At 56.0% G+C, this 24,615-nt stretch overlaps 1 protein-coding gene across 3 annotated transcripts in view; it reads left to right on the top strand.

Moving 5' to 3' along the window:
* The window catches only part of LOC141049132 (kalirin-like), a 159,265-nt gene that overhangs the window by 41,940 nt on the left and 92,710 nt on the right, over window positions 1–24,615 (top strand). The window contains exon 1 of one of the 3 annotated variants that reach the window (XM_073545268.1): window positions 4,867–5,153. The exons of the other annotated variants lie outside the window; for them this stretch is intronic. Coding sequence (XP_073401369.1) covers window positions 5,069–5,153 — 85 coding nt within the window. The 5' untranslated portion in view covers window positions 4,867–5,068. Of the gene's footprint in view, window positions 1–4,866; window positions 5,154–24,615 lie in introns of those variants that run through there. 3 annotated transcript variants of the gene reach the window in all.

The raw sequence follows: 24,615 nt of genomic DNA, 5'->3' as shown, positions 1-24,615 counted from the left end.
ATGTGACAGTCACATGGTGGCAGGAGGAGGGGGCATTCCTGGTGATATAGGGGTATAATAGTGCAGGAGCCCCCAGGATGTGACAGTCACATGGTGGCAGGAGGAGGGGGCATTCCTGGTGATATAGGGGTATAATAGTGCAGGAGCCCCCCAGGATGTGACAGTCACATGGTGGCAGGAGGAGGGGGCATTCCTGGGGATATAGGGGTATAATAGTGCAGGAGCCCCCCAGGATGTGACAGTCACATGGTGGCAGGAGGAGGGGGCATTCCTGGGGATATAGGGGTATAATAGTGCAGGAGCCCCCCAGGATGTGACAGTCACATGGTGGCAGGAGGAGGGGGCATTCCTGGGGATATAGGGGTATAATAGTGCAGGAGCCCCCCAGGATGTGACAGTCACATGGTGGCAGGAGGAGGGGGCATTCCTGGGGATATAGGGGTATAATAGTGCAGGAGCCCCCCAGGATGTGACAGTCACATGGTGGCAGGAGGAGGGGGCATTCCTGGGGATATAGGGGTATAATAGTGCAGGAGCCCCCCAGGATGTGACAGTCACATGGTGGCAGGAGGAGGGGGCATTCCTGGTGATATAGGGGTATAATAGTGCAGGAGCCCCCCAGGATGTGACAGTCACATGATGGCAGGAGGAGGGGGCATTCCTGGGGATATAGGGGTATAATAGTGCAGGAGCCCCCCAGGATGTGACAGTCACATGGTGGCAGGAGGAGGGGGCATTCCTGGGGATATAGGGGTATAATAGTGCAGGAGCCCCCCAGGATGTGACAGTCACATGGTGGCAGGAGGAGGAGGGGGCATTCCTGGGGATATAGGGGTATAATAGTGCAGGAGCCCCCCAGGATGTGACAGTCACATGGTGGCAGGAGGAGGAGGGGGCATTCCTGGGGATATAGGGGTATAATAGTGCAGGAGCCCCCCAGGATGTGACAGTCACATGGTGGCAGGAGGAGGGGGCATTCCTGGGGATATAGGGGTATAATAGTGCAGGAGCCCCCCAGGATGTGACAGTCACATGGTGGCGGGAGGAGGGGGCATTCCTGGTGATATAGGGGTATAATAGTGCAGGAGCCCCCCAGGATGTGACAGTCACATGGTGGCAGGAGGAGGAGGGGGCATTCCTGGTGATATAGGGGTATAATAGTGCAGGAGCCCCCCAGGATGTGACAGTCACATGGTGGCAGGAGGAGGAGGGGGCATTCCTGGGGATATAGGGGTATAATAGTGCAGGAGCCCGCCAGGATGTGACAGTCATATGGTGGCAGGAGGAGGGGGCATTCCTGGGGATATAGGGGTATAATAGTGCAGGAGCCCCCCAGGATGTGACAGTCACATGGTGGCAGGAGGAGGGGGCATTCCTGGGGATATAGGGGTATAATAGTGCAGGAGCCCCCAGGATGTGACAGTCACATGGTGGTGGGAGGAGGGGGCATTCCTGGGGATATAGGGGTATAATAGTGCAGGAGCCCCCCAGGATGTGACAGTCACATGGTGGCAGGAGGAGGAGGGGGCATTCCTGGGGATATAGGGGTATAATAGTGCAGGATCCCCCCAGGATGTGACAGTCACATGGTGGTGGGAGGAGGGGGCATTCCTGGGGATATAGGGGTATAATAGTGCAGGAGCCCCCCAGGATGTGACAGTCACATGGTGGCAGGAGGAGGAGGGGGCATTCCTGGGGATATAGGGGTATAATAGTGCAGGAGCCCCCCAGGATGTGACAGTCACATGGTGGCAGGAGGAGGGGGCATTCCTGGGGATATAGGGGTATAATAGTGCAGGAGCCCCCCAGGATGTGACAGTCACATGGTGGCAGGAGGAGGGGGCATTCCTGGGGATATAGGGGTATAATAGTGCAGGAGCCCGCCAGGATGTGACAGTCACATGGTGGCAGGAGGAGGGGGCATTCCTGGGGATATAGGGGTATAATAGTGCAGGAGCCCCCCAGGATGTGACAGTCACATGGTGGCAGGAGGAGGGGGCATTCCTGGGGATATAGGGGTATAATAGTGCAGGAGCCCCCAGGATGTGACAGTCACATGGTGGTGGGAGGAGGGGGCATTCCTGGGGATATAGGGGTATAATAGTGCAGGAGCCCCCCAGGATGTGACAGTCACATGGTGGCAGGAGGAGGAGGGGGCATTCCTGGGGATATAGGGGTATAATAGTGCAGGATCCCCCCAGGATGTGACAGTCACATGGTGGTGGGAGGAGGGGGCATTCCTGGGGATATAGGGGTATAATAGTGCCGGAGCCCCCCAGGATGTGACAGTCACATGGTGGCAGGAGGAGGAGGGGGCATTCCTGGGGATATAGGGGTATAATAGTGCAGGAGCCCGCCAGGATGTGACAGTCACATGGTGGCAGGAGGAGGGGGCATTCCTGGGGATATAGGGGTATAATAGTGCAGGAGCCCCCCAGGATGTGACAGTCACATGGTGGCAGGAGGAGGGGGCATTCCTGGGGATATAGGGGTATAATAGTGCAGGAGCCCCCCAGGATGTGACAGTCACATGGTGGTGGGAGGAGGGGGCATTCCTGGGGATATAGGGGTATAATAGTGCAGGAGCCCCCAGGATGTGACAGTCACATGGTGGCAGGAGGAGGGGGCATTCCTGGGGATATAGGGGTATAATAGTGCAGGAGCCCCCCAGGATGTGACAGTCACATGGTGGCAGGAGGAGGAGGGGGCATTCCTGGGGATATAGGGGTATAATAGTGCAGGAGCCCCCCAGGATGTGACAGTCACATGGTGGCAGGAGGAGGGGGCATTCCTGGGGATATAGGGGTATAATAGTGCAGGAGCCCCCAGGATGTGACAGTCACATGGTGGCAGGAGGAGGGGGCATTCCTGGTGATATAGGGGTATAATAGTGCAGGAGCCCCCAGGATGTGACAGTCACATGGTGGCAGGAGGAGGGGGCATTCCTGGGGATATAGGGGTATAATAGTGCAGGAGCCCCCCAGGATGTGACAGTCACATGGTGGCAGGAGGAGGGGGCATTCCTGGTGATATAGGGGTATAATAGTGCAGGAGCCCCCAGGATGTGACAGTCACATGGTGGCAGGAGGAGGGGGCATTCCTGGGGATATAGGGGTATAATAGTGCAGGAGCCCCCAGGATGTGACAGTCACATGGTGGCAGGAGGAGGGGGCATTCCTGGTGATATAGGGGTATAATAGTGCAGGAGCCCCCCAGGATGTGACAGTCACATGGTGGCAGGAGGAGGGGGCATTCCTGGTGATATAGGGGTATAATAGTGCAGGAGCCCCCCAGGATGTGACAGTCACATGGTGGCAGGAGGAGGGGGCATTCCTGGGGATATAGGGGTATAATAGTGCAGGAGCCCCCAGGATGTGACAGTCACATGGTGGCAGGAGGAGGGGGCATTCCTGGGGATATAGGGGTATAATAGTGCAGGAGCCCCCCAGGATGTGACAGTCACATGGTGGCAGGAGGAGGGGGCATTCCTGGGGATATAGGGGTATAATAGTGCAGGAGCCCCCCAGGATGTGACAGTCACATGGTGGCGGGAGGAGGGGGCATTCCTGGGGATATAGGGGTATAATAGTGCAGGAGCCCCCAGGATGTGACAGTCACATGGTGGCAGGAGGAGGGGGCATTCCTGGGGATATAGGGGTATAATAGTGCAGGAGCCCCCAGGATGTGACAGTCACATGGTGGCAGGAGGAGGGGGCATTCCTGGGGATATAGGGGTATAATAGTGCAGGAGCCCCCAGGATGTGACAGTCACATGGTGGCGGGAGGAGGGGGCATTCCTGGTGATATAGGGGTATAATAGTGCAGGAGCCCCCCAGGATGTGACAGTCACATGGTGGCAGGAGGAGGGGGCATTCCTGGGGATATAGGGGTATAATAGTGCAGGAGCCCCCCAGGATGTGACAGTCACATGGTGGCAGGAGGAGGGGGCATTCCTGGTGATATAGGGGTATAATAGTGCAGGAGCCCCCCAGGATGTGACAGTCACATGGTGGCAGGAGGAGGGGGCATTCCTGGGGATATAGGGGTATAATAGTGCAGGAGCCCCCCAGGATGTGACAGTCACATGGTGGCAGGAGGAGGAGGGGGCATTCCTGGGGATATAGGGGTATAATAGTGCAGGAGCCCCCAGGATGTGACAGTCACATGGTGGCAGGAGGAGGGGGCATTCCTGGGGATATAGGGGTATAATAGTGCAGGAGCCCCCAGGATGTGACAGTCACATGGTGGCGGGAGGAGGGGGCATTCCTGGGGATATAGGGGTATAATAGTGCAGGAGCCCCCCAGGATGTGACAGTCACATGGTGGCAGGAGGAGGGGGCATTCCTGGTGATATAGGGGTATAATAGTGCAGGAGCCCCCCAGGATGTGACAGTCACATGGTGGCAGGAGGAGGGGGCATTCCTGGTGATATAGGGGTATAATAGTGCAGGAGCCCCCCAGGATGTGACAGTCACATGGTGGCAGGAGGAGGGGGCATTCCTGGGGATATAGGGGTATAATAGTGCAGGAGCCCCCCAGGATGTGACAGTCACATGGTGGCAGGAGGAGGAGGGGGCATTCCTGGTGATATAGGGGTATAATAGTGCAGGAGCCCCCCAGGATGTGACAGTCACATGGTGGCGGGAGGAGGGGGCATTCCTGGGGATATAGGGGTATAATAGTGCAGGAGCCCCCCAGGATGTGACAGTCACATGGTGGCAGGAGGAGGAGGGGGCATTCCTGGGGATATAGGGGTATAATAGTGCAGGAGCCCCCCAGGATGTGACAGTCACATGGTGGCGGGAGGAGGGGGCATTCCTGGGGATATAGGGGTATAATAGTGCAGGAGCCCCCCAGGATGTGACAGTCACATGGTGGCGGGAGGAGGGGGCGCAGGATGTGAACAATAGGAGGAGGAGGCGGCGCAGTCTGGGGCTGAGCTCGGTCCGGGCGGCATTATCACAGCTGCCCATTACACGGAGATGGAGCCGGGGAGCGCCGCTCAGTGACCGCGCACACCGTGGAGGCCCCCGGAGGATCCAGCTCCCCGGCCCCGGCGACTGCTGCCATGAACGCGGCGGAGGGCACGGAGGACGGCGGCGGCGGAGGAGGAGGAGGAACGGATTCGGAGGTGGACGCGTTTTTCCGGACAGGTAGGAGCCGAGGTTCGGGCAATGGACAAAGCTGTGAGGGCCCGGGGAGCTTGGAGGGAGGCCGGGGAGCATGGAGGGAGGCCGGGGAGCATGGAGGGAGGCCGGGGGCCCTGTGTCCACGACAGGGCGCTGCAGGGGCTGGCTGAATGGACAACACCCCCTACACCCACACAGTGTAACACAGCCCCCCATATACAGTGCAACACAGCCCCCCCATATACAGTGCAACACAGCCCCCCATATACAGTGCAACACAGCCCCCCATATACAGTGCAACACAGCCCCCCCATATACAGTGCAACACAGCCCCCCATATACAGTGCAACACAGCCCCCCATATACAGTGCAACACAGCCCCCCATATACAGTGCAACACAGCCCCCCATATACAGTGCAACACAGCCCCCCATATACAGTGCAACACAGCCCCCCCATATACAGTGCAACACAGCCCCCCCATATACAGTGCAACACAGCCCCCCATATACAGCGCAACACAGCCACATACAGCGCAACACAGCCACATACAGCGCAATACAGCCCCCCCACATACAGCGCAACACAGCCCCCCACATACAGCGCAATACAGCGCAACACTGCCCCCCGCATACAGTGCATCACAGCCCCCCGCATACAGCGCATCACAGCCCCCCGCATACAGCGCATCACAGCCCCCCGCATACAGCGCAACACAGCCCCCCCACATACAGCGCAACACTGCCCCCCCGCATACAGTGTAACACAGCCCCCCCATATACAGTGCAACACAACCCCCCATATACAGTGCAACACAACCCCCCATATACAGCACAGCCCCCCCACATACAGCGTAACACAGCCCCCCCACATACAGCGCAACACAGCCCCCCCACATACAGCGCAACACAGCCCCCCCACATACAGCGCAACACAGCCCCCCGCATACAGCGCAACACAGCCCCCCCACATACAGCGCAACACAGCCCCCCCATATACAGTGTAACACAACCCCCCCATATACAGTGTAACACAGCCCCCCATATACAGTGCAACACAACCCCCCATATACAGCACAGCCCCCCCACATACAGCGCAGCACAGCCCCCCGCATACAGCGCATCACAGCCCCCCGCATACAGCGCATCACAGCCCCCCGCATACAGTGCAACACAGCCCCCCGCATACAGTGCAACACAGCCCCCCGCATACAGTGCAACACAGCCCCCCGCATACAGTGCAACACAGCCCCCCGCATATGACGTCTCAGGCCCTGTTTGTCACGTATTACTATCCCCTTTTCTGATAATACACAATATAAGACACATCCTCCGGGACACCAGGACCAATATACCGCTATATGTTACCATACAATACAAGCCTTTACCCAACGCTGCCCCCGTTAGGGATTCACGAATCTGGCTACAAACTGTCATATAATCCACATTCTGAGACCTCCCATTCTAATGTCATGTCCCCTCATAGCTCCACTGTGCGCTGAGATGATTGTCCTTTCTTAAAAGGTATCAATAGGTGTTTCCCCCCCCTATAGGAGGTATCGATAGGTGCCCCTCCCCCTTATAGGAGGTATTGCTAGGTGCCCCTCCCCCTTATAGGAGGTATTGCAAGGTGCCCCTCCCCCTTATAGGAGGTATTGCAAGGTGCCCCTCCCCCTTATAGGAGGTATTGCAAGGTGCCCCTCCCCCTATTGGAGGTATTGCTAGGTGCCCCTCCCCCTTATAGGAGGTATTGCTAGGTGCCCCTCCCCCCTTATAGGAGGTATTGCTAGGTGCCCCTCCCCCTTATAGGAGGTATTGCTAGGTGCCCCTCCCTCCTTATAGGAGGTATTGCTAGGTGCCCCTCCCTCCTTATAGGAGGTATTGCTAGGTGCCCCTCCCCCCTTATAGGAGGTATTGCTAGGTGCCCCTCCCCCCTTATAGGAGGTATTGCTAGGTGCCCCTCCCCCCTTATAGGAGGTATTGCTAGGTGCCCTTCCCCCCTTATAGGAGGTATTGCTAGGTGCCCCTCCCCCTTATAGGAGGTATTGCTAGGTGCCCTTCCCCCCTTTTAGGAGGTATTGCTAGGTGTCCCTCCCCCCTTTTAGGAGGTATTGCTAGGTGCCCCTCCCCCCTTATAGGAGGTATTGCTAGGTGCCCCTCCCCCCTTATAGGAGGTATTGCTAGGTGCCCTTCCCCCCTTATAGGAGGTATTGCTAGGTGCCCCTCCCCCCTTATAGGAGGTATTGCTAGGTGCCCCTCCCCCCTTATAGGAGGTATTGCGAGGTGCCCCTCCCCCCTTATAGGAGGTATTGCGAGGTGCCCTTCCCCCCTTATAGGAGGTATTGCTAGGTGCCCCTCCCCCCTTATAGGAGGTATCAATAGGTGCCCTTCCCCCCCTATAGGAGGTATCGATAGGTGCCCCTCCCCCTTATGGGAGGTATCGATAGGTGCCCCTCCCCCTTATAGGAGGTATTGCTAGGTGCCCCTCCCCCTTATAGGAGGTATTGCTAGGTGCCCCTCCCCCTTATAGGAGGTATTACTAGGTGCCCCTCCCCCCTTATAGGAGGTATCAATAGGTGCCCCTCCCCCCTATAGGAGGTATTGCTAGGTGCCCCTCCCCCTTATAGGAGGTATCGATAGGTGCCCCTCCCCCCATGTGATGTACTAATGAGCTTATTCGGGATCAATACTGTAGAGGAGAAAATCCTGCACCGCTGCAACCCCTGAGCCCAAATATCCGCTACGTGTGATTACCTCGTCAAGTACACCGCCCTTACGGATTCATGGGTGCCAACCCATATAAAAATTGCATAAATCCATATACTTTAGAGAAAAACGGGTGGCACTCACCGCTTCTGAAATTAATCTTAATTGTGACAAATTAAAACATCGGGGGGGGGGTAGAACGGGAAGAAGAAGTCAGAGTGCCACCCTTTTCTCTCTGAGCTTATGTTCGGCTCTTATGACTCCAATCCTTACAGACATGATGGATCGATAACCCCATATGGTACATTGTCGCCTCTGCAGATCACATCGAATGTCAGTGCCCCCCATTTACCTATATTAATGTGCCCCACAATATGCAGCAGTCCCTCTCCTCTCTTTATGCCCGTGTCTGAGGGGTCACTGGTCCTGTGTGGCAGTCGTGTTCGACCCAGGGAGGTGTGTTGTGTCTTAGGGGCTCTGTGTTTTCTTCCTCAGTGGTGTTTGTCCCCGGGCCGGCTGTGGTTTCCTCCTCGGTGGTGTTTGTCCCCGGGCCGGCTGTGCTTGTCCCCGGGCCGGCTGTGCTTCCCTCCTCGGTGGTGTTTGTCCCCGGGCCGGCTGTGCTTCCCTCCTCGGTGGTGTTTGTCCCCGGGCCGGCTGTGGTTTCCTCCTCGGTGGTGTTTGTCCCCGGGCCGGCTGTGCTTCCCTCCTCGGTGGTGTTTGTCCCCGGGCCGGCTGTGCTTCCCTCCTCGGTGGTGTTTGTCCCCGGGCCGGCTGTGCTTCCCTCCTCGGTGGTGTTTGTCCCCGGGCAGGCTGTGGTTTCCTCCTCGGTGGTGTTTGTCCCCGGGCCGGCTGTGCTTCCCTCCTCGGTGGTGTTTGTCCCCGGGCCGGCTGTGCTTCCCTCCTCGGTGGTGTTTGTCCCCGGGCAGGCTGTGCTTCCCTCCTCGGTGGTGTTTGTCCCCGGGCCGGCTGTGCTTCCCTCCTCGGTGGTGTTTGTCCCCGGGCCGGCTGTGCTTCCCTCCTCGGTGGTGTTTGTCCCCGGGCCGGCTGTGGTTTCCTCCTCGGTGGTGTTTGTCCCCGGGCCGGCTGTGCTTCCCTCCTCGGTGGTGTTTGTCCCCGGGCCGGCTGTGCTTCCCTCCTCGGTGGTGTTTGTCCCCGGGCAGGCTGTGGTTTCCTCCTCGGTGGTGTTTGTCCCCGGGCCGGCTGTGCTTCCCTCCTCGGTGGTGTTTGTCCCCGGGCCGGCTGTGGTTTCCTCCTCGGTGGTGTTTGTCCCCGGGCCGGCTGTGCTTCCCTCCTCGGTGGTGTTTGTCCCCGGGCCGGCTGTGCTTCCCTCCTCGGTGGTGTTTGTCCCCGGGCCGGCTGTGCTTCCCTCCTCGGTGGTGTTTGTCCCCGGGCCGGCTGTGCTTCCCTCCTCGGTGGTGTTTGTCCCCGGGCAGGCTGTGCTTCCCTCCTCGGTGGTGTTTGTCCCCGGGCAGGCTGTGGTTTCCTCCTCGGTGGTGTTTGTCCCCGGGCCGGCTGTGCTTCCCTCCTCGGTGGTGTTTGTCCCCGGGCCGGCTGTGCTTCCCTCCTCGGTGGTGTTTGTCCCCGGGCCGGCTGTGGTTTCCTCCTCGGTGGTGTTTGTCCCCGGGCCGGCTGTGGTTTCCTCCTCGGTGGTGTTTGTCCCCGGGCCGGCTGTGGTTTCCTCCTCGGTGGTGTTTGTCCCCGGGCCGGCTGTGGTTTCCTCCTCGGTGGTGTTTGTCCCCGGGCCGGCTGTGGTTTCCTCCTCGGTGGTGTTTGTCCCCGGGCCGGCTGTGGTTTCCTCCTCGGTGGTGTTTGTCCCCGGGCCGGCTGTGCTTCCCTCCTCGGTGGTGTTTGTCCCCGGGCAGGCTGTGGTTTCCTCCTCGGTGGTGTTTGTCCCCGGGCCGGCTGTGCTTCCCTCCTCGGTGGTGTTTGTCCCCGGGCCGGCTGTGGTTTCCTCCTCGGTGGTGTTTGTCCCCGGGCCGGCTGTGGTTTCCTCCTCGGTGGTGTTTCGCCCGGGGGGATCTGTGTCAATCGCGGTGCCATAGTGTGTTACTTGGTCGGGATCCTGGGTGTAGACTTTGATTTCAGGACGGTTACCACTGGCAACAAATCACCCACTGAGCGGCCGCCTAATGTGAAAAGCAAATGAAGGAAATGACTCAGCTGCGACTTCACTGAAATCTGATGGGTGTGAAAAAAAAAAATCAGATGACGTGCGGGCCTTCCGGCATGCGGGCCTGTGTGCGGGCCTTCCGGCGTGCGGGCCTCCGGTGCCAGCTGACTTCTATGGCTACATTACAATTTTGTGAGATGGGAAACTATAAAAGATTATCAGATGCCAAGTGACAATACGGACTGTACACTGATGACAAGTGAGGAAAAATTGTCCCACCAATTTTTTTTTTTTTTTTTTTTTTTTTTAATTATTTGCTAGTGTGAGCAAACCCTTACACTGTGTTCAGGTGAAGTCTCTGTGACCGCAGAATAGTGACCGCAGCTCTGGAGGTGACTGGAGGATGACATGATGTAACAGCAGAATAGTGACTTCAGCTCTGGAGGTGACTGGAGGATAAGACACGTTGTAACAGCAGAATAGTGACTGCAGCTCTGGAGGTGACTGGAGGATAAGGTGTAACAGCAGAATAGTGAGTGCTGCTCTGCCTGTCTTCCCCTGATTCTGCGTGGGATGTGGTTGCGTTCCGCCGCTGTGTAGCGGGTGGCGGTGCCGCTGTGGTTATGGCCGTGGTGATTTATCGGTGGTCCGGCGTCGGCCACTATAATATGGCATCTGTCCTTCTCTCCTGGGCTCTTTGGTCAGAGGCCTGAGGTGACCGGGGATGCATTTTGTACGTTTGGTGCAGACTTGCTTATTTCGTGCCGTTCGGTGAATGTGGGGCGTTCTCGCCAGTGGTTACTCGTGACGTCCTGGCATTTGTGGCCTGTGATGTACGGGAGGCCCCGTGGGCTGATGACGCCGGTGTGAAGACGTCGCCCGTCCTCCATCGCATTTACACAACTGTCTAATGGTAAAATTGCCTGTTGCCCGTAGCACCCAATCACAACGCAGCTTTCATGATGCCAGAGCAGGTTAGGAGATGTAAGCTGACCTCTGATTGGTTACTGTGGGCGACATCTCTGATAAAGGTTGTTGTCAGTGACTGAGAACATTTTTCTTTACAAGAGGCTAAAATCCTGTCCTGGCAGAATACGCCCGTCCTCACAGCTGATGGTTTGTTTCAGTGCAGCAATAGTTATGGAGAAAAGGTGAGGAAGGAAAATCATGAGTTCAAATTTAACATAGGATTTACTACACTGCTACAGCTGAAGGTTTGGTGCAGTGTAAGAGCAGGATCAGTGAGTTTTTAGCATCTATATTTTAATAAATCTGTTTCCACTGATAGAAAGCAAGCAGAGATCTTGATACTGATGAGGACGTGATGCGCTGGCTGTGCACATGGTCGCAGAGATGCCGGCCGTGGCCCTGGCGGTGCGGCGGGTGCTGGGAGCCCGCGGGCTGTAGATTGGTTTTGCAGTGGCTGCGTCCTCCGCCCGGCTGCTGATGAAGTGGAGGGTGAAGGGCAGCGAGCGATCAATAGATGCACTGATTGTGATCCATCTGCACGGAGCGGCGCTCACACCGCCTATTGAGGGGATTCAATTGGCAGAAAGTATGTGTACGGCGTTAATTGCCACAATCGCGTCTAACGATGGCCACCCTCCCCGCCTCAATGTATGAGACATGTATGACAGGGCACGATCACTGTCCGTCCTCCGTGTATGTGACGTGTATGACAGGCTCGATCACTGTCCGTCCTCCGTGTATGTGACGTGTATGACAGGCTCGATCACTGTCCGTCCTCCGTGTATGTGACGTGTATGACAGGCTCGATCACTGTCCGTCCTCCGTGTATGTGACGTGTATGACAGGCTCGATCACTGTCCGTCCTCCGTGTATGTGACGTGTATGACAAGGCTCGATCACTGTCCGTCCTCCGTGTATGTGACGTGTGTGACAGGCTCGATCACTGTCCGTCCTCCGTGTATGACAGGGCTCGATCACTGTCCGTCCTCCGTGTATGTGACGTGTGTGACAGGCTCGATCACTGTCCGTCCTCCGTGTATGTGACGTGTATGACAGGGCTCGATCACTGTCCGTCCTCCGTGTATGTGACGTGTATGACAGGGCTCGATCACTGTCCGTCCTCCGTGTATGACAGGGCTCGATCACTGTCCGTCCTCCGTGTATGTGACGTGTGTGACAGGCTCGATCACTGTCCGTCCTCCGTGTATGTGACGTGTATGACAGGGCTCGATCACTGTCCGTCCTCCGTGTATGTGACGTGTATGACAGGGCTCGATCACTGTCCGTCCTCAGTGTATGTGACGTGTATGACACGCTCGATCACTGTCCGTCCTCCGTGTATGACAGGGCTCGATCACTGTCCGTCCTCAGTGTATGTGACGTGTATGACAGGGCTCGATCACTGTCCGTCCTCCGTGTATGACAGGGCTCGATCACTGTCCGTCCTCAGTGTATGTGACGTGTATGACAGGGCTCGATCACTGTCCGTCCTCCGTGTATGTGACGTGTATGACAGGGCTCGATCACTGTCCGTCCTCCGTGTATGACAGGGCTCGATCACTGTCCGTCCTCAGTGTATGTGACGTGTATGACACGCTCGATCACTGTCCGTCCTCCGTGTATGTGACGTGTATGACAGGCTCGATCACTGTCCGTCCTCCGTGTATGTGACGTGTATGACAGGGCTCGATCACTGTCCGTCCTCCGTGTATGTGACGTGTATGACAGGGCTCGATCACTGTCCGTCCTCAGTGTATGTGATGTGTATGACACGCTCGATCACTGTCCGTCCTCCGTGTATGTGACGTGTATGACACGCTCGATCACTGTCCGTCCTCCGTGTATGTGACGTGTATGACACGCTCGATCACTGTCCGTCCTCCGTGTATGTGACGTGTATGACAGGCTCGATCACTGTCCGTCCTCCGTGTATGTGACGTGTATGACAGGGCTCGATCACTGTCCGTCCTCCGTGTATGTGACGTGTATGACAGGGCTCGATCACTGTCCGTCCTCAGTGTATGTGATGTGTATGACACGCTCGATCACTGTCCGTCCTCCGTGTATGTGACGTGTATGACACGCTCGATCACTGTCCGTCCTCCGTGTATGTGACGTGTATGACACGCTCGATCACTGTCCGTCCTCCGTGTATGTGACGTGTATGACAGGCTCGATCACTGTCCGTCCTCCGTGTATGTGACGTGTATGACAGGCTCGATCACTGTCCGTCCTCCGTGTATGTGACGTGTATGACAGGGCTCGATCACTGTCCGTCCTCCGTGTATGTGACGTGTATGACAGGGCTCGATCACTGTCCGTCCTCAGTGTATGTGATGTGTATGACACGCTCGATCACTGTCCGTCCTCCGTGTATGTGACGTGTATGACACGCTCGATCACTGTCCGTCCTCCGTGTATGTGACGTGTATGACACGCTCGATCACTGTCCGTCCTCCGTGTATGTGACGTGTATGACAGGCTCGATCACTGTCCGTCCTCCGTGTATGTGACGTGTATGACAGGGCTCGATCACTGTCCGTCCTCCGTGTATGTGACGTGTATGACAGGGCTCGATCACTGTCCGTCCTCCGTGTATGTGACGTGTATGACAGGGCTCGATCACCGTCCGTCCTCCGTGTATGTGACGTGTATGACAGGGCTCGATCACTGTCCGTCCTCCGTGTATGTGACGTGTATGACAGGGCTCGATCACTGTCCGTCCTCCGTGTATGTGACGTGTATGACAGGGCTCGATCACTGTCCGTCCTCCGTGTATGTGACGTGTATGACAGGCTCGATCACTGTCCGTCCTCCGTGTATGACAGGGCTCGATCACTGTCCGTCCTCCGTGTATGTGACGTGTATGACAGGGCTCGATCACTGTCCGTCCTCCGTGTATGTGACGTGTATGACAGGGCTCGATCACTGTCCGTCCTCCGTGTATGTGACGTGTATGACAGGCTCGATCACTGTCCGTCCTCCGTGTATGACAGGGCTCGATCACTGTCCGTCCTCAGTGTATGTGACGTGTATGACAGGGCACGATCACTGTCCGTCCTCCGTGTATGTGACGTGTATGACAGGCTCGATCACTGTCCGTCCTCCGTGTATGTGACGTGTATGACAGGGCTCGATCATTGTCCGTCCTCCGTGTATGTGACGTGTATGACAGGGCTCGATCACTGTCCGTCCTCCGTGTATGTGACGTGTATGACAGGCTCGATCACTGTCCGTCCTCCGTGTATGTGACGTGTATGACAGGCTCGATCACTGTCCGTCCTCCGTATATGTGATGTGTATGACAGGCTCGATCACTGTCCGTCCTCCGTGTATGTGACGTGTATGACAGGCTCGATCACTGTCCGTCCTCCGTGTATGTGACGTGTATGACAGGCTCGATCACTGTCCGTCCTCCGTGTATGTGACGTGTATGACAGGCTCGATCACTGTCCGTACTCCGTGTATGTGATGTGTATGACAGGGCTCGATCACTGTCCGTACTCCGTGTATGTGACGTGTATGACAGGGCTCGATCACTGTCCGTCCTTCGTGTATGACAGGGCTTGATCACTGTCCGTCCTCCGTGTATGTGAGGTGTATGACAGGCTCGATCACTGTCCGTCCTCCGTGTATGTGACGTGTATGACAGGCTCGATCACTGTCCGTCCTCCGTGTATGTGACGTGTATGACAGGCTCGATCACTGTCCGTCCTCCGTGTATGTGACGTGTATGACAGGGCTCGATCACCGTCCGTCCTCCGTGTATGTGACGTGTATGACAGGGCTCGATCACTGTCCGTCCTCCGTGTATGTGACGTGTATGACAGGGCTCGATCACTGTCCGTCCTCCGTGTATGTGACGTGTATGACAGGCTCGATCACTGTCCGTCCTCCGTGTATGACAGGGCTCGATCACTGTCCGTCCTCAGTGTATGTGACGTGTATGACAGGGCACGATCACTGTCCGTCCTCCGTGTATGTGACGTGTATGACAGGCTCGATCACTGTCCGTCCTCCGTGTATGACAGGGCTCGATCACTGTCCGTCCTCCGTGTATGTGACGTGTATGACAGGGCTCGATCACTGTCCGTCCTCCGTGTATGTGACGTGTATGACAGGGCTCGATCACCGTCCGTCCTCCGTGTATGTGACGTGTATGACAGGGCTCGATCACTGTCCGTCCTCCGTGTATGTGACGTGTATGACAGGGCTCGATCACTGTCCGTCCTCCGTGTATGTGACGTGTATGACAGGGCTCGATCACTGTCCGTCCTCCGTGTATGTGACGTGTATGACAGGCTCGATCACTGTCCGTCCTCCGTTTATGACAGGGCTCGATCACTGTCCGTCCTCAGTGTATGTGACGTGTATGACAGGGCACGATCACTGTCCGTCCTCCGTGTATGTGACGTGTATGACAGGCTCGATCACTGTCCGTCCTCCGTGTATGTGACGTGTATGACAGGGCTCGATCATTGTCCGTCCTCCGTGTATGTGACGTGTATGACAGGGCTCGATCACTGTCCGTCCTCCGTGTATGTGACGTGTATGACAGGCTCGATCACTGTCCGTCCTCCGTGTATGTGACGTGTATGACAGGCTCGATCACTGTCCGTCCTCCGTATATGTGATGTGTATGACAGGCTCGATCACTGTCCGTCCTCCGTGTATGTGACGTGTATGACAGGCTCGATCACTGTCCGTCCTCCGTGTATGTGACGTGTATGACAGGCTCGATCACTGTCCGTCCTCCGTGTATGTGACGTGTATGACAGGCTCGATCACTGTCCGTACTCCGTGTATGTGATGTGTATGACAGGGCTCGATCACTGTCCGTACTCCGTGTATGTGACGTGTATGACAGGGCTCGATCACTGTCCGTCCTTCGTGTATGACAGGGCTTGATCACTGTCCGTCCTCCGTGTATGTGAGGTGTATGACAGGCTCGATCACTGTCCGTCCTCCGTGTATGTGACGTGTATGACAGGCTCGATCACTGTCCGTCCTCCGTGTATGTGACGTGTATGACAGGCTCGATCACTGTCCGTCCTCCGTGTATGTGACGTGTATGACAGGGCTCGATCACTGTCCGTCCTCCGTGTATGTGACGTGTATGACAGGGCTCAATCACCGTCCGTCCTCCGTGTATGTGACGTGTATGACAGGGCTCGATCACTGTCCGTCCTCCGTGTATGTGACGTGTATGACAGGGCTCGATCACCGTCCGTCCTCCGTGTATGTGACGTGTATGACAGGGCTCAATCACCGTCCGTCCTCCGTGTATGTGACGTGTATGACAGGGCTCAATCACCGTCCGTCCTCCGTGTATGTGACGTGTATGACAGGGCTCGATCACCGTCCGTCCTCCGTGTATGTGACGTGTATGACAGGGCTGGATCACTGTCCGTCCTCCGTGTATGTGACGTGTATGACAGGGCTGGATCACTGTCCGTCCTCCGTGTATGAGACATGTATGACAGGGCACGATCACTGTCCGTCCTCCGTGTATGTGACGTGTATGACAGGCTCGATCACTGTCCGTCCTCCGTGTATGACAGGGCTCGATCACTGTCCGTCCTCAGTGTATGTGACGTGTATGACAGGGCACGATCACTGTCCGTCCTCCGTGTATGTGACGTGTATGACAGGCTCGATCACTGTCCGTCCTCCGTGTATGTGACGTGTATGACAAGGCTCGATCATTGTCCGTCCTCCGTGTATGTGACGTGTATGACAGGGCTCGATCACTGTCCGTCCTCCGTGTATGTGACGTGTATGACAGGCTCGATCACTGTCCGTCCTCCGTGTATGTGACGTGTATGACACGCTCGATCACTGTCCGTCCTCCGTGTATGTGACGTGTATGTCAGGGCTCGATCACTGTCCGTCCTCCGTGTATGTGACGTGTATGACAGGCTCGATCATTGTCCGTCCTCAGTGTATGTGACGTGTATGACAGGGCTCAATCACCGTCCGCCCTCCGTGTATGTGACATGTATGACAGGCTGTGAACAATCAATAGCAGCCCCTCTGTGTATGTGACAGACATGACCGGGTGTATACGAGCGATGGCCGCCCTCCCGGCATCTGCATTCGTCAGGTATGACCGGGTGTAAACGAGCGATGGCCGCCCTCCCGGCCTCTACATTCGTCAGGTATGACAGGGTGTATACAAGCGATGGCCACCCTCACGGCCTCTGCATTCGTCGGGTATGACCGGGTGTAAACGAGCGATGGCCGCCCTCCCGGCCTCTACATTCGTCAGGTATGACAGGGTGTATACGAGCGATGGCCACCCTCCCAGCCTCTTCATTTGTCGGGTATGATCGGGTGTATACGAGTGATGGCCGGCCTCTTCATTCGCCAGGTATGATCGGGTGTATACGAGCGATGCGCACCCTCTTGGCCTCTGCATTCGTCGGGTATGACCGGGTGTAAACGAGCGATGGCTGCCCTCCCGGCCTCTTCATTCGTCAGGTATGGCCAGGTGTATACGAGCGATACGCATCCTCCTGGCCTCTTCATTCGTCAGGTATGATCAGGTGTATACGAGCGATGCGCACACTCCTGGCCTCTGCATTTGTCGGGTTTGATCGGGGTATACGAGTGATGGCTGCCCTCCCGGCCTCTTCATTCATCGGGTATGATCGGGTGTACACGAGCGATGCGCACCTTTCTGGCCTCTTAATTCGTCGGGTATGATCGGGTGTATACGAGCGATGGCCGCCCTCCCGGCATCTGCATTCGTCGGGTATGACCGGGTGTAAACGAGCGATGGCCGCCCTCCCAGCCTCTACATTCGTCAGGTATGACAGGGTGTATACGAGCGATGGCCACCCTCACGACCTCTGCATTCGTCGGGTATGACAGGGTGTATACAAGCGATGGCCACCCTCCCAGCCTCTTCATTTGTCGGGTATGATCGGATGTATACGAGTGATGGCCGCCCTCCCGGCCTCTTCATTCACCAGGTATGATCGGGTGTATGCGAGCGATGCGCACCCTCCTGGCCTCTGCATTCGTTGGGTATGACCGGGTATAAACGAGCGATGGCTGCCCTCCCGGCCTCTTCATTCGTCAGGTATGACCAGGTGTATACGAGCGATACGCATCTTCCTGGCCTCTGCATTCGTCAGGTATGATCAGGTGTATACGAGCGATGCGCACCCTCCTGGCCTCTGCATTCGTCGGGTATGATCGGGTGTATACAAGTGATGGCCGCCCTCCCGGCCTCTGCATTCGTCAGGTATGACCGGGTGTATTCGAGCGATACGCACCCTCCTGGCCTCTGCATTCGTCGGGTATGACCGGGAATAAACGAGCGATGGCTGCCCTCCCGGCCTCTTCATTCGTCAGGTATGATCAGGTGTATACGAGCGATGCACACCCTCCTGGCCTCTGCATTTGTCGGGTATGATCGGGGGTATACGAGTGATGGCTGCCCTCCCGGCCTCTTCATTCATCGGGTATGATCGGGTGTATACGAGCGATGCGCACCCTTCTGGCCTCTTCATTCGTCGGGTGTATACGAGTGATGGCCGCCCTCCTGGCCTCTGCATTCGTCAGGTATGACCGGGTGTATACGAGCGATACGCACCCTCCTGGCCTCTTCATTCGTCGGGTATGACCGGGTGTAAACGAGCGATGGCTGCTCTCCCAGGCCTCTTCATTCGTCATGTATGACCGGGTGTATACGAGCGATACGCACCCTCCTGGCCTCTGCATTCGTCAGGTATGATCCAGTGTATACGAGCGATGGCTGCCCTCCCTGCCTCTTCATTTGTCAGGTATGATCGGATGTATACGAGCGATGGCTGCCCTCCCGGCCTCTGCATTCGTTGGGTATGACCGGGTGTATACGAGCGATGGCTGCCCTCCCGGCCTCTGCATTCGTTAGGTATGATCTGGTGTATACGAGCGATGGCCATTCTCTGGCCTATGCTGTTGTGAATTATCTTTCTGGGCTCCTTCTGGTGGTTACTGAAGGTAGTGGAGCTGGTCAGATTGACAGAGGTTTGCCACCTGATAATGATGATGACAATTGGAGATCTTGGGTTTTTGACTGGTGTATTTAAGACAGCTGACTTCCTTCAATCCCTGCTGGTGATTTTCTTCCTGTGCTTTCTGAGGTCTGATGTCTCCTGCTCTGTTCCTGCATGGTTCAGCTAAGTGGTTCATTTGCTATTCTGTTTGCATTTGATCTGGTTTTGTTTATCTCTGCTTTGTGCTAGTCAGCTTGCTCCTGCTGGGGCTGTGCTGAATCACCACCCATGTGTTACTGCTTGTGTCAGTTTGTTCTGTCCCCTGTTATATTGGTCTCTCTTTGCTTTGCTTTCAGTATATACCAGAGTGCTGATATAGTGGGGGCGAAGTCGTGTGACTTCAGTGTTTTTTGTGCATCAGACGTGTTGGATTTTTCAGGGTTTTTGTGTGATTGCAGACAGTGTCTTTCCTGTCCTGTCTAGTCAGTGTGGGCCCCATCGTTTGCTCATTCTATTTTTCTGCCTGCATTTGTGTTTTCATCTTGTCTCACCGACAATATATGTTTAGGGGCTATCTATTCCTTTGGGGTCTGCTCCGGGGCAGTTTAGAGTTCACCTTTCTTGCTTTAGGCTGAGTTAGTTCTCCGGCTGTACCGGGGCTTCTAGGATCATCGTAGGTACGCTCCACGGCTACTGCTAGTTGTGTGGATAGGATCAGGGGTCTGCAATCCGCTTAGTTACCAACCTCTCTGGTTTTCTGGTGGCTTAGCCAGGGCCTGCTATCCTTCTCGGTGACCCAATCATAACACTCTGCATTCGTCAGGTATGATCGGGTGTATACGAGTTATGGTTGCCCTCTCAGCCTCCATGTATGTGACACGTGTGACAGGCTGGGGGCGATCATCGCTCGCTCTGCTCTTGCTTCTGCTGATGATCTGTGATTGGTTTCTGTGGTTGCCATGGTTACATAGTACGTTCTCGCTTCGTCTGATGAACGCTGCGGCTCCGTCCAAGTTCCAATGCTGACAACATAACATGAGGAATATGGAGATGCTGGAGGGAGGCAAGAAGTGAGTGGGCATCTGGTGGGCCACCACTGCCCCGGGGGTTGTCCTGTGAACAGGTGGAGCAGCTCCATGTCCTCTACATGTGGCAGAAACCTTATGTAGCATAAAATGACATGGAAATCCTGGGGCTACGTGACCACCATGGCATCACGGAACTCACCATCATCCTTCATTAGCGATCATCCATGGAACAGTCTGATGTCTGTTTTATCTTGGAGAGTTTTTTTTTTTTTTTACTCTGGTGGAATTATTGTTACAGTCGCTGAGAAATGCATGAATTACGGTGATAATTGTCCTTATACTCCGGTCACAGAATTGTTATTATTATAGCGCCATTTATTCCATGCTGCTTAACGTGTGAGGAGGAGTGTACATAATAAAAGACAAGGACCGTAATCCTGACCAGTACGAGTCAGCGACTGGTCCCGGAGGAGAGGACCTCTGCCCTAGGGCTCAGTCTACAAGAATCCCGAAGACTCCATGTAGAGACCATCCTGCGACCTTCCTCTGGTGTCGGTGGGAAAGGGTATGTGCACACGTTGTGGATTTGATGCGGATCCACAAGTGATTTACAGTACAATGTTAATCTACGGGCGAAAAAAAAAAATTGTGCACATGCTGTGGAAAAATCCACGCGGAAAGGCAGCGTTTTTACACCCATTCCATTATAGGAATCCACAGGTGTAAAAACGCAGGCGAAATCCACAATAAATCCGCAACGTGTGCACATACCCTAACACGTGTCTTCCCCTCCTCGGGCCGCACTTTTCTTGACCTTGTGTGACCTTGGAGTCGTCTCCATTATTCACCTGTAACATACCGATCTTAATCCTGCCAGATCCGGTACAAGCCATGTGCGGAGCACCGGACGCTTGTCTTGCCATGCTTCCTTAGTGTTGCTTCCTGTGCCCAGGAGCTTACGATCTAATTCCCATACCGACTCCATACAGATCTTGTACATCTCTACTCAGTCCAGGCAAAACAAAGGTCTGATCATGGATCCACAACTAGAACGAACCCTCAGCTGTGAGAAGTGCCTAGTCAGATTGCTTTGCCACTCTTGGAAAGCAAATGCTTTTCTAACGCTGAACACAAGCAGAGAAGTTAGCCATGGCGAAACGTCTCCATGCAGAAAGCTCTGCGAGCCCACAGGCCCCTATGAATCGGGGCGGGGGCCTCGCACTCAGATCCTCTTAGACATGGTGACTTTTGTACTTTTTTGAGATCTGTACTGATCCTGTGGGGTCTTCTTAGGGGTCCATCTGTCCAGACCCTGGTCTCTGGTAATTACAGGTCTGTGCTGCTCTCGGGGGCCAGCCGAGCAAATGACAGATGCAGCAGAGCCGGGCCGTGCTGAGGATATCCTGTTACCTCCTAACAAATGTTCAGGACCCTGCAGATGACAGCGAGACCCCCACACTCACTGCAGGGCTCGTATGTCTTCAACAGAAATAGCCGCGACAATCTGCCGGCATCACATCAGACTACGGATCGTACACCACACACGGCCAAATGGTGGACGCAGAACACGGCAACAGCTGCCGCCTGACAATGGGATTTACCAGATTAGTGCTCATCTGTTGTGCAACGCTAGACACAATGTATCATCACTCCCGTCATCTCCATGTCATAGCCAGCAGGACCGCTACACCCGGTTGGATATAGACTGAGATCTGAACGGACCCCCTCCGCCCCATCAGTAAGCCTTGGACCACCATTACCCTGCTGCTTGTTCACCATTTATTCTCCCTTGGTCAATTTCAACCAGTATTAACCGCTGTATACAGGGACACCCCACAAGACAGCTGTCTGATACCGGGGAGACGGCCGTACGCTGGGAACACCCCACAATGCTCGCCATATACCAGACAGCGTGTATACGGTAGACGCCACAGACCGTACGATAGCGCAGGTGCCGTAACCACTTGTTCCATAGAGGTGATTGCTGGTTGAGCGGGTTCCTCGCTCTGATCGCCCTCGGACGAGTCCTTACTCCGCGCCCCTGCGTTCTGTGTAAGATTTGATTAGTTTATGAATTTGCCGTTATAAACGTAATCTCCCGCCATATGTAAGGGCGTTTCATATTACACCAGCAGCACGTGGGCTTCATGTGGCCGTCGGGGGCTCGTCTGTGGATCCGGCTGTTTTCTGCAATGGGGAGGGGAACCTGTGAAGAGGTCGGTAGTGAGGACTCGAATGGGGCATATTGTGCCTCGTGCCATCGGGAGGTGCGTGCTGTGCCAATCACAGCTTTGTAATGTGCAGCAGACACCTGAATCTTCATAGTGAGCTCGGACTGTGGAGATCCATGGCTGACAGTGCTCCATGTAACATTGGGCGGCTGATGCCTCCTCACCTGCAGACGTCTCTTCTGAGGACGCGGCTCCAGGCCTCTCACCCAGCTTTTATACAGGATGGTGGTGGAGGAGCAAGAAAATGCTTGGAAAAAAACCCTGAGGCTTGGATGCAAAGAGTTAATGTGTTCAGTAATGACCGGAGAGGCACAAACCACTGGGAAGAGTATATTAATGCTCGGCACTTAGAGGCCAGAAGACCAAAGCAGAGATGGAGGGGGATGAAGCTGGAGGGATAGAGAGGGAGGAGGGGGCTGAAGCTGGAGGGAAAGTGATGGAGGAGGGGGCTGAAGATAGAAGGAAAGAAGATGGGGCAGGGTGATAAAGATTGAGGAAAAGGGATGGGGCAGGTGGACAAAGATGGAGAAAAAGGGATGGGGCAGGGGGACAAAGATGGAGGAAAAGGGATGGGGCAGGGGGACAAAGATGGAGGAAAAGGGATGGGGCAGGTGGACAAAGATGGAGGAAAAGGGATGGGGCAGGTGGACAAAGATGGAGGCAAAGGGATGGGGCAGGGGGACAAAGATGGAGGAAAAGGGATGGGGCAGGGGGACAAAGATGGAGGAAAAGGGATGGGGCAGGGGGACAAAGATGGAGGAAAAGGGATGGAGGAAGGGGGACAAAGATGGAGGAAAAGGGATGGAGGAAGGGGCTGAAGATGGAAGGGAAGGGGATGAGGAGGGAAAAGAAATTCAGGATAGGGGATGGAGGAGCGGCACGGAATGGAGGGGATGAAAAAGAGATAAAGGTGGATGGTGTCTGAAGAAAAGGAATAGAAGATGAGAGTGAAGATGGAGGAAGGGACAAAGATTGCGGAAAAGAGATGGGGCAGGGGGACGAAAATGGAGGAAAAGGGATGGGGCGAAGATGGAGGAGAGAATATATTATGGGAGGATGGAGAAATGGTAGAGTTGCTGTTGGGGTGTACTTTATACTTTTGTAGTCAACCTGTTTATTGCTCCAGTAATTCTCAAATATAAAATGAGACATTTTTAGAGTTTGTCTTGATTATTGACCCAGGATTATTGAGAATGGGTCCCAGATTTTTAGTTCCTAAATTTGTAGTGTAAAACTTATCAGTGCTCTAGACCTGCCTCTGCTAAAACTGTATATTACACATTCTGGCAGTAAAGGAAGTGATGGGTCATTGGAGAGGGGCTGGAGGTGCGAAGGGCCATGGTTGCACGGGCTGGACGTGTGACGGGCCATGGGGGCGCGGGCTGGAGGTGTGAAGGGCCATGTGGGCGCGGGCTGGTGGTGTGAAGGGCCATAGTGGCATGGCCTGGAGGTGTGAAGGGCCATGGGGGCGTGGGCTGGAGGTGTGAAGGGCCATGGGGGCGCGGGCTGGAGGTGTGAAGGAAGGGCCATGGGGGCGCGGGCTGGAGGTGTGAAGGGCCATGGTGACGTGGACTGGAGGTGTGAAGGGCCATGGTGGTGTGGGCTGTAGGTGTGAAGGGCCATGGTGGCGCGGGCTGTAGGTGTGAAGGAAGGGCCATGGTGGTGTGGGCTGTAGGTGTGAAGGGCCATGGTGGCGCGGGCTGTAGGTGTGAAGGGCCATGGTGGCGCGGGCTGTAGGTGTGAAGGGCCATGGTGGCGCGGGCTGTAGGTGTGAAGGGCCATGGTGGCGCGGGCTGGAGGTGTGAAGGAAGGGCCATGGGGGCGCGGGCTGAAGGTGTGAAGGGCCATGGGGGCGCGGGCTGAAGGTGTGAAGGGCCATGGGGGCGCGGGCTGAAGGTGTGAAGGGCCATGGGGGCGCGGGCTGGAGGTGTGAAGGGCCATGGTGGTGCGGGCTGTACGTGTGAAGGAAGGGCCATGGGGGCGCGGGCTGAAGGTGTGAAGGGCCATGGGGGCGCGGGCTGAAGGTGTGAAGGGCCATGGGGGCGCGGGCTGGAGGTGTGAAGGGCCATGGTGGCGCGGGCTGGAGGTGTGAAGGGCCATGGGGGCGCGGGCTGTACGTGTGAAGGAAGGGCCATGGGGGCGCGGGCTGAAGGTGTGAAGGGCCATGGGGGCGCGGGCTGAAGGTGTGAAGGGCCATGGGGGCGCGGGCTGGAGGTGTGAAGGGCCATGGTGGCGCGGGCTGGAGGTGTGAAGGGCCATGGTGGTGCGTGCTGTACGTGTGAAGGAAGGGCCATGGGGGCGCGGGCTGGAGGTGTGAAGGGCCATGGGGGCGCGGGCTGGAGGTGTGAAGGGCCATGGGGGCGCGGGCTGGAGGTGTGAAGGGCCATGGTGGTGCGGGCTGTACGTGTGAAGGAAGGGCCATGGGGGCGCGGGCTGGAGGTGTGAAGGGTCATGGTGG

Source organism: Dendrobates tinctorius, unplaced genomic scaffold, assembly GCF_039654945.1.
Source record: "Dendrobates tinctorius isolate UK_male_01 unplaced genomic scaffold, ASM3965494v1 ptg000143l, whole genome shotgun sequence".
Classification (NCBI taxonomy): domain Eukaryota; kingdom Metazoa; phylum Chordata; class Amphibia; order Anura; family Dendrobatidae; genus Dendrobates; species Dendrobates tinctorius.
The sequence above is the reverse complement of the archived record's forward strand: the minus strand, read 5'-3'. Positions and strand labels throughout refer to the sequence as shown.